This window comes from Zonotrichia leucophrys, chromosome Z (genome assembly GCF_028769735.1).
Source record: "Zonotrichia leucophrys gambelii isolate GWCS_2022_RI chromosome Z, RI_Zleu_2.0, whole genome shotgun sequence".
Lineage (NCBI taxonomy): Eukaryota > Metazoa > Chordata > Aves > Passeriformes > Passerellidae > Zonotrichia > Zonotrichia leucophrys.
Window position 1 is genome coordinate 64,268,297 of NC_088200.1, and position 12,331 is coordinate 64,280,627.

General features: G+C 45.1%; 1 protein-coding gene and 1 long non-coding RNA gene across 3 annotated transcripts in view; one reads left to right on the forward strand and one right to left on the reverse strand.

The window, feature by feature from the left end:
- Positions 1-3,546, reverse strand: part of LSM5 (LSM5 homolog, U6 small nuclear RNA and mRNA degradation associated) — a 65,862-nt gene extending 62,316 nt beyond the window's left edge. Inside the window, exons 1-5 of one of the 2 annotated variants that reach the window (XM_064735679.1) lie at positions 3,419-3,546; positions 2,866-2,961; positions 2,612-2,639; positions 1,918-1,990; positions 964-998 (exon numbers count right to left, since the gene is read on the reverse strand). In XM_064735679.1, the coding sequence (XP_064591749.1) occupies positions 966-998; positions 1,918-1,990; positions 2,612-2,639; positions 2,866-2,961; positions 3,419-3,464 (276 nt within the window). In that variant the 5' untranslated portion in view covers positions 3,465-3,546 and the 3' untranslated portion in view covers positions 964-965. Of the gene's footprint in view, positions 1-734; positions 999-1,917; positions 1,991-2,611; positions 2,640-2,865; positions 2,962-3,418 lie in introns of those variants that run through there. The other variant, XM_064735678.1, reaches the window with a different exon arrangement.
- Positions 3,478-4,671, forward strand: LOC135459526 (uncharacterized). The gene is made up of 2 exons (XR_010443044.1): positions 3,478-4,089; positions 4,343-4,671. It is a non-coding gene; the product is annotated as an uncharacterized LOC135459526 (long non-coding RNA).
- The last annotated feature ends 7,660 nt before the right edge of the window (positions 4,672-12,331 follow it).

Consider the following 12,331-nt stretch of genomic DNA (forward strand, 5'->3'; position numbering starts at 1 on the left):
AGGCAATGCAGCAACTGTGCTGTATCAGTTCCTGCAGGGTAAAATGCCATTCCAGCAGGAGCAGACCATGGCCACCCACTCATGAAACCTCTCTCTAAGAAGAAGGGAGAGACTGAGCATACAGACTAATGAGCATGAGAAATGAGATCATTTTCCAACAGCAGAAAGAATATACCTTATGAAGAGAACTAGGGGACTAGCAAGCATTGAAGACTAATTCCTTTCTTGGCACAAATGTATAAATACTCAAACATTCTGGGTTCTCGTGCTGCTGGATTTGTGAATTTGTCCCTGAGCCCCCCTTTCTGCACAGATCTGTAAATAATTACCTCCACTCAGTGGGTGGATCGGGCTCTTGAACAACAGGTGCTGGAACCAGCCAAGGTGGAACAACACTCACTGTGGCTCTGACAGCCCCGCTCTCGCTGTAGCCGCCAAAGGGTCTGAGCGCTCCTGCCCTGTGCCGGTGAGCATCAAACAGATGCACCCAGCCTGAAGGGCTTTCAGAACTCTACAGAACTCTGCCATATGGTTTCCAGTGACAGACTTCGAACATAACATCCAGCTCAGTATCTGCGTGTATGCCAAACCACAGCAAAATCGTGGCAACAAATGCAACAGATGTAGAAAAAATGATGACTGATGGCAACCGAAACACAACTGTCATTTTTCTACTCCATTAAGTAGTTACACAATTATCAAATGTGTGCACTCACATAACAGAACACAGTAACTAACGAAGAAAAAGCCTTTTATTCAGAAGAGGTTCAGATGTCTTTACAAGAAAGACATGATTTCAATTTACAAAATCAACATTACCACCAGCACTTTTCCTTAAGAGTTGTCTTTTGTACAATGTCAATTGTGTAAGCAAAGCAAACGATCCATACCCAAACATTTCTACCACAAAATCTCTATTTAGATTTTGTATATATATATAAAAAATACATATGAATATCATGTCTTCATACTTCAGGTCCTTCTCCTCCAGGAACCAGCTATAAAAGAGTAAGACATTTTTGCATTAGTTCCATACAGTTAAGCTTTATAAACCCATACACAACAGCTCTTACTTTACAAGAAACATGTTAGGACATAGAGACTTCATGCTAGAGCACAAAAGTGGCTTTCAGACTCTCCCAACAGATGAAGTCAGTTATTGCCAGAAACCCACAAACCAAAAAGGCAGCAGGGAGTAAATCGGCATAGCACCTCCTTGTGAAGATAGCAAAGAACTGAAGAACAGAAAAAGAAATACAAAAGACAAAACATGAGGGGGAAAAAAAGGATTAACCACTACTTTTACTGGTATCTTTTTCATTATCAGCTGAGCACTTCTAAAGAGAAAGAGCTTCACTGGTTTTGGGATCAAAATTAAAAAAAAGCCTAAGTCATGGACTTCCTGATATGGGAAGATACATTACCAAAAGACACAGGAGATCTAAGGCACAAATGTATCTATCTATGAATCTATCTTGCTGAAAATTCATCATGTTCTTCAGGGCAACACACGCCCAGCCTAACTGGATGGTAGGAATTTCACCCCATACAAGGAGTCAGAACATATGCTGTCCTTTCAACATGCAGAACAATAACCAAAGCAGAAAAAAGGCTTAAAAATTAACACAGAATGGCACCTGCTCCAACACACAATGCAGAGGTGCAAGATAGATAAAAAATACAATGGAGACTATTTCTCATTCATACAGAGCCAAATTAGACTCAGATCTTTTCACTTCAGCCTTCCTATTCCCATAAAATTAGGAATGCCCTTGTATTAGAAGTCCAGGCTTTGTGGCCAGCTATGCATGCAACTTCCTGATGTAGTGGAACTGTCAGGAAAGCTCGGCTTAAAGGAGTTGAATACAATCACAGATCGATTTACAGGCACAGCAAGTCAACACATGCATGACTCACCATAGTTATGTTATTTCCATTGAGCAGAATCTGGTCCAGCTTTGTGATTCTTCTGCCCTCAGGTGTGATCTCACTGAAGGAGCATTAGAAACAGTAAGTAAGAACACAGAACCAGGGACAATGGCTCCAGATTTGACCACAGAACGGACAGAAATCTCTGCATTAACGTGCCCATTGCTGGAACTAACAAATAAATCAGCTACATGGCAGCATAACCTGGATAAATGGAGCACCTAGGTACAGAAAGCTAACTGAAAAGGTCTCTTCTACTCAGTACATGGAGATGTGTATTCACCCTCTAAAGCTTAACAACTTCTTGAATATGATACATCAACATGTTATGACAAAGTAAAAATATTGAAGTTTGCTACCTTGTTGAATCTTAGCCTAGGTCTTAAAGAAGTGTAAAAACAAATTAACTACTGGAAAGTTTCCCACACAACCCATGCAAAATTAAGACTACAAATAGGATCCCCATACAAGTATAAACAACACAATAGCTACTCTATGACATGGCTGTCCTGAACTTTCTATTGTTTTAAGATCACTTTCTATTGTTTTAAGTGCAATGTTAAACTACTCAGCTAGTAAGTATTCCACAGCTGTAAAAACACTTTTTTTACACATCTTACACAGTACTTTGTCTCAGTGAACCAAATAATAAACAGCAACAAGAGGCAAAAAACGTACTTACAATTCCGTAACATCTTCCAGCACCATATCTGAAAATCTAGTTTCAAGGAAAATAAGGCCCAGATTTTACAACTAGACTATTTAATGCTACTTTCATTTTATGTCAATATGTGATTTCACCTTAAATTTGAAAATATCAGAATACAACTGATCCATAAAAAAAGGTCTATTCAGTGAACCCAAAAGTCTCAAGAGCTATAAATTACTTAGGCCAGAGCATAAAGCAGGCAGCCTTAAACGTCCATAAAAGGATACTGACAAAGTCATCAAATCCTAGAAGTGTCCCAACAATTTCTTTGTCGCTCTTCATCACGATGTGTATACGTGAACCGATGCACTTGTCCACAAGTTCTGTAGATACACAGAAAAGCATACGTTCTACAAAGCAAGGGTTTCGTGCCTTACGGGGTTTCTTGAGTTTATTTACACAGAGACACATTCCACACAACCTTATATACCACTCCTCCACCCTCCCACACAAACCAGACACTCTCCCACACCCCCCCCGACATCCTTACATCCATCCCCACTCCCACCGGCCTCCCTCATACAGTCCCACAGCACCACACCTCATCCCCCAGACCCCAACACCCCCACACCGATCCCTACTCACACTCCCCTTTCCGCGGGCCCCAGACCCCGATATCCTCGCGGGCCGTGCGCGGGCCCCGCCGCCTGGCGCTCCCGCCCTCCCGCTTCCCGCCAGGCGCCGGCGCAGCTCGGCCCCTGGAGGGGCCCGCAGCCGCCCCGACCCCCGGACAGGCACCCCGCCCCGGGCCCCGACTGGGGAATCCCGGGAATTCGTTACCGAGCGGCAGGAGCTGGGACGGGTTGGACACCGCACTAGCCGCCATGTCGGAACCAGCCCTGGCGAATGGCCGCCGCCACACATGAAGGGCCGGGGTGGCAGCCGCTCCGCCCGCAGCACCGCCCACAGGGGCAGGGCCGGGCCGGGCCGGCAGCCGCGCCCGCGCTCTTCTCGCTGTGCGGACCTGTCCCAGAAGTCGCGCTCTGCGCTGCCTCCAGGTAGAGACGAGAACTTGAAGGAAATCCCTCCTTTTCCCCCTTCCTTCTCGTCCTGCTGGCCCAACCGAGCAGCGCCGGCGGGGCTGCCGCCGGTACCGATGTGCCCCCGCGCCAGGACCGCGGACTGTGTAGTGTGCGCTGTGATGGCTCAGCTGCTACAGCATCACGGAAGAAGGCAGGTTGGAAAAGATCTCTGAGATCACCGAGGCCGATCCCACGAATCCCACCACGTAAACAAAAACATAGCACTGAGAGCCACATCCAGTCTTTCCTTAAATAACTCCAGGGACACTGACTTTATCACCCCCTTGGGCAGCTCTTCTGTGAAGAAATTCTTTCTAAACATCCCCACCACAGCTTGAGGCTGTCCTCTTGTTCTGTCACTTGCTACCTGGGAGAAAGAGACCAACCCCTGCCTGTCTACAACCTGCTTTCGGGCAGGTGTGGAGAGTGGTAAGTCCCCCGAATTTCCTTTTCTTGACACTAAACAACCCAGCTCTCTCAGCAGCTCCTCAGGGCGCTTGAGCTCCAGCCCCTTCATCAGCTCTGTTGCCCTTCTCTGGACTCACTCCAGCACCTCAATATCCTTTTTGCAGAAAGGGGCCTGTTGCCAGATGAAGAATTGTTTGCACAGTGGGTGGGTTAATACAATACTTATTCTTCAAAAACCATTGACCTGTGGAACTGCACAATGCTTATTCTGTAGGAAGAAGAATTGGAAAGCAACCAGCCCAGTTGTGCCAACTTTTGCCAGTTCACAAGGCTGTCAGCTGTGACTTTGGAGTCCCTGACCACCAGGGACCACCAAAGAGACCCCCAAGATAGAAGAACACATGGAGAAAGGGGAGGGAACATATGTTAAGGACTTCAGAGAAAGATTCTCATATGTATGTTTCTTCTAGGAAATCCTGTCAATGTGTATGTAAAATACAGTGCATAAACTAGAGCTCTGTACTCAGCATGAATGAGATTTTGGAGGAGCTATGCCCTAATGCATTCCAGCTCAATAAAGAATGCTGGTTTCTTAATGCTGCATTAGTGTTAAGGAGTTTTTATTTTTACTGACTTTTGGTAACAGGCCCACAGCTGAACACAGGACTCAATTGTGGTCTCACCAATGCTGAGCATAGGGGGACAATCACTGCCTGCTGCTGCTGGCCCTGCTCTTTTATGTGAAGATTTTCATTTCCCACATTTGTCACTTGACTCACTAGAGATGTGTGTGGGAGGTTTTTGAAGCCTTTCAGTAACTTCATCCCACCACCATTCCCAGCTGGCTTCATCTGTGTGCAGTAGGCGCCGGAGCCAGAGACAGCCCTCTGGGCCTCCTGAGCATGGGGAGTGCTGCACAAGGGGGGCACTGGCTACCACCCTGCATCACAGGAAGCCCCCAGACCTGCTCAGAGAAGGAGGTGCTCGCTGGAACTGTGGACACTGGGGTCACTGGCCCTCACCCCTTCTCCACCTGCTCCTGTCCTGCTGGGCACAGGAGCTGTGCCAGGGAAAATGGGCCTTGAAGGTGCAGGCAGCGCTCCTGTAGGGGCAGAACAGCACTCAGTGGATATGGGGAGTATTCTGCTGGTATGGGGGGAGATAGGAGGGCATTGGCCACAGCTTTGCAGAGGGGAGGGAGGGCACCGACTCTTTCCTTGACGTGAAAACTGTCAGCAAGGTAACACCCAATGCCATTGATCCTCCATATCCCAGCTGCTGAGATGGCCATTGTTCTGTGAAGGTAACCATTTCAGCATCCCTGACTTGTTTCTCCAGGCTCCGTGCAAGGATGTGCCAGTTTTGTCCTGACACCAACATTTAATTTTGCATGTGAAAATGAACTGGCATTGGCGGTCTAACTTGCTGTCCTTACTTATTGCAATTCTTATTTTCATTTACTTTCTGGTATTTCACAAGAGGCATTGAACCCTAGATGTATCCACTTTTTAACATCACATCATCTACACTACATGCTTTTCTGTGCCTGTTTGCTTTCTCCCAGCTTCTACTTTCAATATTACTTTGGGAGCCTTTGAATTTTTAGGGCCAAAAACCTCACTTCATTAAGATCAAAGTGCAGCCTTTTCCTCTTGTTCAAACTCCTCTTGTCCCAGAAGGCTTCCTCCTGCTCCATGGACCTTGCTCTCTGTATCTCATTTGGGCACTAAGACTCTTTTTTAGAGCTAGGATTTCTATGTATTCCTGTCTTCATGCATGCAATTGACAACGTTGCATAGAGTGCCACGTCCTCATCCTCAGCTACCTGTCTGACAGCTGAAACTTGGTCCCTTCCATTGACCTGCATCAATGCAACAAACGTGGACCAAAATACTAATTTGTGACCCTGGAGTCCCGCATCTTGATGTTGCACAAAGCCTGCTGCCTGTGTGCCCAGCAGCTGGCTGTCATTAAATTTCCCAAGCACAGCTACCCAGGTCTAGTAACAGAATTTTCTGACAGCATCAAGTTGCTTCTTGCTGTTCTTTATGCTCTTTGCTCCTCCAAGGTGCACTGTAATCCTTGCTCTCTTGCCTAAGAAACTGGGACAGCCTGAGGAGAGCATAAGTTTTAGAGGACTGCCACTGAAGGTGTCTGCATTTCTCTCAGCTACTGCCATTTGGAGAGAGCTCTCCATCTGAGAAAACAAATATTCTCTCTGCACAAGCAGCAGATTCTTGTCCCATAGCCACCAATAGGAAACTGTCGCTTTTGAAGTAATCCCAACTCCTGCAATGCTGACCTTTGGGGGATCTCTATCTTCTTTAATGCATGAGTGTGCCATCTGGGGAAATCAAGTTCAGTGTTAACTGAACCTCTGTAGTTCTGCCAATTCAGCTAATTTGTTGTCCTTTCCCTTCAGCTCACACCTTACCTGGTGCAAATGGCCACAGCACTTTCCCTGTTTGTGGTTCCCAGTGCTGCTCAGTTACTGTCCTTTACTTCTGCCTGGGTCTGGGAAAGATCTGGCCTTGCAGCCTCTACACTGCCTATACTTACCTGTGTTCTCCATCTGCCCAGCCCCTCTACACAAACCTGCCAGGCTGACTTGTTTGCTCTCCTTCTCCACTTTCTAGAATGACACTGAAGTCTTTTTCTTTAGGCTACTGACGTGGAAACAATTATCTTTCATTTGGGTCGCAAATGCAGTGCAATAATCTCACAGCAGAAGTCTTGCAGCCCAGCCACAGGGCAGGCAAAACTACAGCAAGGGCACTGTAGTTTTGAAGCACCCGAGCCAACTTCAATGCTTGGGTGAGCACTTATTCGGAGGGGAAAGGGCAAGGGAACTCACGTGGAACTCAAATTCAGAGCTACATAAAAACTATGGAGCCGTGCCTTTACTCAGAGTGTCTGGTAGAGCACAGGAAGTACTATTTATTGGTCTAGAAAGTGTAAAGATATGCTCAGAGTACCCAGCTACTCAGCTTCAGGAGTTTGCTGTCACACTGTGTTATCTCACGGACCTTGTTGCATAAGCCATCTAGCAACAGTTTTTGTCCTTGAAAGTTTTTCAGTGTTGGCAGAAAAATTAGTAGCTCACTCTTTGCATCCACTTGCTGTCCTGCAGTACTAATATTAGAGACCAAAAATTGTGTGTTTCTTTCACACCTGAAAGCAGTTTTTGGAAATGAAGATGTGAAGGAAAATCCTGACAGCCATTAGCCAAATCAGCCAAACTGGAAGGGCGACATACTAAAAATAAACCGTCCAAATGAATGGGTTTTTTTGAGGAGCTGGAATTAATGAGCAGCCATCTGCTCTGCCTTAAGGCATCCCTGGGGTGCAGCAGCTCAGACAGGTTGTCCAGTGCTGTCTTCTGTCCTTTAGATTGTGTCAGCTTCCACACCTGCAGCTCAAAGCTAGAACTAGAACAGCTCAAAGCTAAACTGTGCAACAGTTTTGAACCATCATCAATCACCACAGACTCAAAGATCCTCCACATTCCTGCATGCGTGGCAAAGTGCTGGGAAGCAAACTATTGCACTTCCCATCTCCCTCTCCTTCTTCCCTGGCTGCTATGTGCCTTCACTTCCATGATACCAGCCATGCAGGCCTGGGTGGGCTGAAAGCATTAACAAGATCATGGGTTATTAGGTTTCACAAAGTGGGTAGGAAGGTTTCTGCGCTGTCCTGGAGTCTAGAAGTTGACATGAGTTGTGAGTCTTGCTCCATAGCCTGACACAAGTATTGCCTTGGAGTTATTTCCACAATTATTCTGTGGAAATAACTCCAAGGCAATACTTGGAGTTATTTATTAAGTTTATTAATACTTAACTGTTATTTCCACAGTTATTTCAATGAGGAACTTGAGACAGAAGGATTTGCCCTCCTCAAATCCACTGCCTAGTCTGCGGAATGGGGAAAAAAACCACCTTTATTGCTCCAAATCCACAATAAAAGGATTATGTGTTAATCATGTGGCAAGGAAATAACCATTCAAATGCACCTGTTTCTTCTGCCCATCTTGTACCACAATCCAGGTGTCCACATCTGCTTGATTCAAAGATTGTGAAGAGCTCTGAAGGATAGCCACAAAAAATTTAAAAGCATGCAGTTCTGAATCTGTGTGCAGAGCTGTGTTTCGTCTGCTATTTCCAGCACAGCATCTAAAACTCACTAAAAGAACTAAATGAGCAGGTGTGATGGCTCTGGGTCTTTCAGAATTTCATTCCTTCAATTTTATTTTCCATCAGTGACCTTTCTTTAAGATCTGCTAAAGATTTTCCAGTGGACTACTGTCTGGGGAATCTTCATTGAGACTTTTGAGCTTGTATTTTAATGACAGGCCATTTGCTTGCTATTGACTGCTGAAGGCTGTAGTGGCTGGAGGATGTTCTTTGAGCCCTTCCTGCATTAATGCTCATTTCATGGTTGATGCACCTGAAGGAGCTGTGATTTAGTGATCCAAATGATCCCTGTTTTTATCTTGATATATTCCTAGGAATTCGTGGGAAGTGGATGGTTCTGTGTGCCATGAAATGCACAGATGTCCTGAGGAAGGAGCAGGGCCTCAAGAGGAGAAGGCACATCCAGTTGGTTCAAGTGCCAGGCTAGCCCCACTCTCTGAGGGCTTTTGTTATGACTTCAGAACTACTTTTGGTCCAAGGGAATTTAGGCTGTATCAGTATATACCGCAGGTATGACAAAGATTAAGAGGTTTATAATTATCACTATTTGAATATGGTAAAAGCCCATCAGAGCTTTTCCTATCCAAACAGCTAAAGGCAGTGAGACTGTTAAGTGACAGTTTGTATTCACCAAGCAGGGATCTCTTGACTGAATGCAGTGTTTGGTCTGCCAGTAAATGGAAAAGCAGAAGTATAGTTTCTGCAGTGATTTCAGATGTTGAAATTCTCACGTTACAGCAAGACACCCCAATATTGTAATTTCTGAATGCCTTCCAATCCAGAACCTGGTTCCTATCACTCACTGACACTGGTTTTCTTTATGCATTAGTAAAGAAGATGAGTTACCAATACATCTGTTAGCACTCCCTGCCCTAAATCAGTTATCCTTCCCCATATGGAATTTTACCTGTATGACTACCAAGAGTTCAATTTTTCTATTTCATTTTTGTACTTAATTGGATTTTTTTACCATGCACTATTGTCAGGACTTATGGTAAGAAAGTTCAGTCCTACAGAGATGAGCTGAAGGTAGGCAGCAATGTTTTGTCTTGGCATTCATGAAGTGTATTGATTTACAGTTGCAGACATGTGCCATTCATCCTATTTCTTTATTTTTATGCATCCTGTGTACTTCCAAATATATGCTTCAGTAAAATTACTGCTTCCAGTCAAGTGCTCAGAAGCAATCTTAGTTTATAGCAGTCCTTCTTCCACTCAAGGTCATTGCGGGGGGGGCGTATGTGGCCCGAAGTTCGAAGTCCGGCTAGCTGAGGGCGAAAGGCCGACACCCCTCTGCAATTCCTGGCCAGCACCCCTCAGGCTGCGCTGGCTGCGGACTGGCTTACACCGCTGGTATTGGCGAGGAACGGAGCTGACCACTTCACCGGGGGTTAAACGTCGGTTTATTGAAGGTGTAGCGGGATCCAACATGGGGTAGCCAACCGGGAAAAGTGGCCCCGAATAGGGGGTGAAACAGGATTATAAAGGAGGGGGGTGGGTACAGGTGGAACCAATCGGGAAAGGTGAGGGGATGAAGTTCACAGAACTGACACTCCATGGAAACCAATCATCAAAAGGTAAGGCAGGGGTCCCGGCACCCCAACCAACCAACACCTCCAGAGAAACGAAAGTTCTGGAAAACCAGGAGGAGTGGGGGGGGGGGGTGACTGACTGAGCCCAGGGAGGAGAAAAGATTTACTAAAAAGGGAAAAAGGGGCAGGAGAAATTATATAACTTGGGTGACAGACACAGGGGTAACCATGGTAACCTAACGGACATCAGGGCTGTGGCGGGAAAAACTGGGGGGACAAAACCATTTTACACATAATGGGGGGAAACAATACATAAATTGGGGGAATAACACAAGAAACTTAACAACACACTACAACAGGTCATGAGACAATATTATGGAAAAGAAACAGGTATCTGGAGCCCAACCCTACAGAGTGATACAGATTCCCAAGACACCCTCAAGTGTTTTCCTCTGCTGTTGACTGCACTGCATGCAGGACTCTTGGCTGCCAGCAGCTCAGCTTTCAACTCTTGGAGTTTTGGAGTAAAAAGTAAAAGGAGTATTTTGGTTTTGAATATTCTTGCAGGAAAATATCATAACCTGGAGGAATGAAATGTTTTAGGCATCCTGTCATGTGCTGTGTCCCAAGATATTGTAAACAGTAACAGTCTATAATTGAAATTAAACTGCAGTGTTTAGACCAAAAATGCCACATACTTTGCCTAAAAGCATTATTTTCCAATGTTTTTTAAGATGTTAATTGCATTTTGAAATTCAAGCAATTTCTTTCTAGGAGGGTAAAAATATCTTTCCAGGAGGGTAAAAATTCCATTTGCTACACAATTCCACTTAATGAAGTCTAACTCCCTAGGGGCTTGACCTAAGGATTAGTGCAAGTCATGAAATATGGACTTATTTTCTGCTCTGTGAATGTTTGGGTTCTGATGGCTTTTGTTCCAGAGAAGGGCAAGTGTGGTGTGGTGGTAAGTGAGGTCTTTAATGTGTTAGGCATCTCTGTGAGTGAAAGGGACACGCAGAATGGGTGGGCAGCTAACTATCTTGAGTCAGTAGTTCAGGACAATCACTGATACAGAAATGAAGAGTCACTGTGGGTTTGTGTCAGTACATTAAGGACTGGTTTTAGGCGAAGCAGAGTATTTCACAGGTGGCAGCACTTCCTGGTTGTTACCATGCTCCATTCTTCACATTCCCTCCCTGTAGCAGCTGCCTGCTCTTCCAACTTTCACCCACCCTTTGACACATTTCTTCTGAGTTTCCCCAGGGTAATTTTCATTGAAGTCCTCATTATGCGTGTGCCAATATGCATTAGAAGAGTTGACTCTGTCTGATTTTCAGCTGCTATTTGCAGATTGTGCTGCAAACCTGTACTGGGGTTAGCAGCCACCAAAGGTCACCAGCACCCCTGGAGATAGAGCACCTGCTGACCATAGGGAGCAAACTAGGCACTCCTTAAGCCTCACAAACCCAGCACATGGGTCCTATCTCTTCTTTTTTTATCCTTTTAATACACCCTAACTCCTCCTTCTTTCCCCTCTTTTACCCCCTTTCTCTCCCTGTCAAGTTACTTTCTTGACATCTAGTGGTATTGTGTTCTCCAAACACCAGAGCAAAAGCCAGCGCTGTGCCAAAAAAGCTCTTGTCTCTCATCATTTTATCCTTCCCAACCCCTTTTTCCTCCTGTTTGATTTTTTCCAGGAAGAAAATTCTTGTCTTTGGTTTTTAATATCCTGCATATCAAATATATCAATATACTTTCTGTTTTGGTTATTTATAAAGAATACTCATTTACAGTAAAGTCTGAATAAATTTACTGTCCTTGGTGCCAGGAAAATCCCTGTACAATAATTTAGGAAAGAATGTCCAAGATATGCATAGAAACCATCCCTAACAAAAAGGTTCTTGCTAAAGCCAGGAATACTCCATCAAGCGGAGGCCTCTTAAATATGCAGCTGATAAGGGACTATGCACTGTCACACGTCTGCAGGAGGTCACTGCATCCTTCTTGTGGAAACACATCAAAAAATACATTCAGCTATAGAACGTGCACCTGAACAATGCGGGCTGTTGAAGGGATGGCATCCTGCTGTACTGCCTCTCATGTGCTGTATTCTGAACTTGACAGTGTCTCACAATGACGTTCAGATCACGAAAAGAAGAAAGTTCTGTTCAATGGCGTCTACTGACAACTGAACACACAATCAACAGTGAAATTAAGGAACCTGGTGTTCCTGCCAGGATTTGTTTCTGCACACTGGTAAAAACTACAGTTCTGATGACTCATTTACGGACCTTCCATCCTGAAACAGGAGGCTGGCAACAAAATGACAACCCATGCCACTCCCTTTGCTGTTAATTCACTAGCAAAACGGCCTGTAATAAGAAACATAAAACATGGACACACAAGGCAGTCCATGCGCTTAAAAATGTGCTGCACACAATAAATGCTGACCAGGCCTCTCACATGTGTATGCTGGTTCCTGTCAGAAGGTGGGGAGAAGGCATGAGTCACATCAATCTGCTTAGAAGTGTTGAAAAGTGA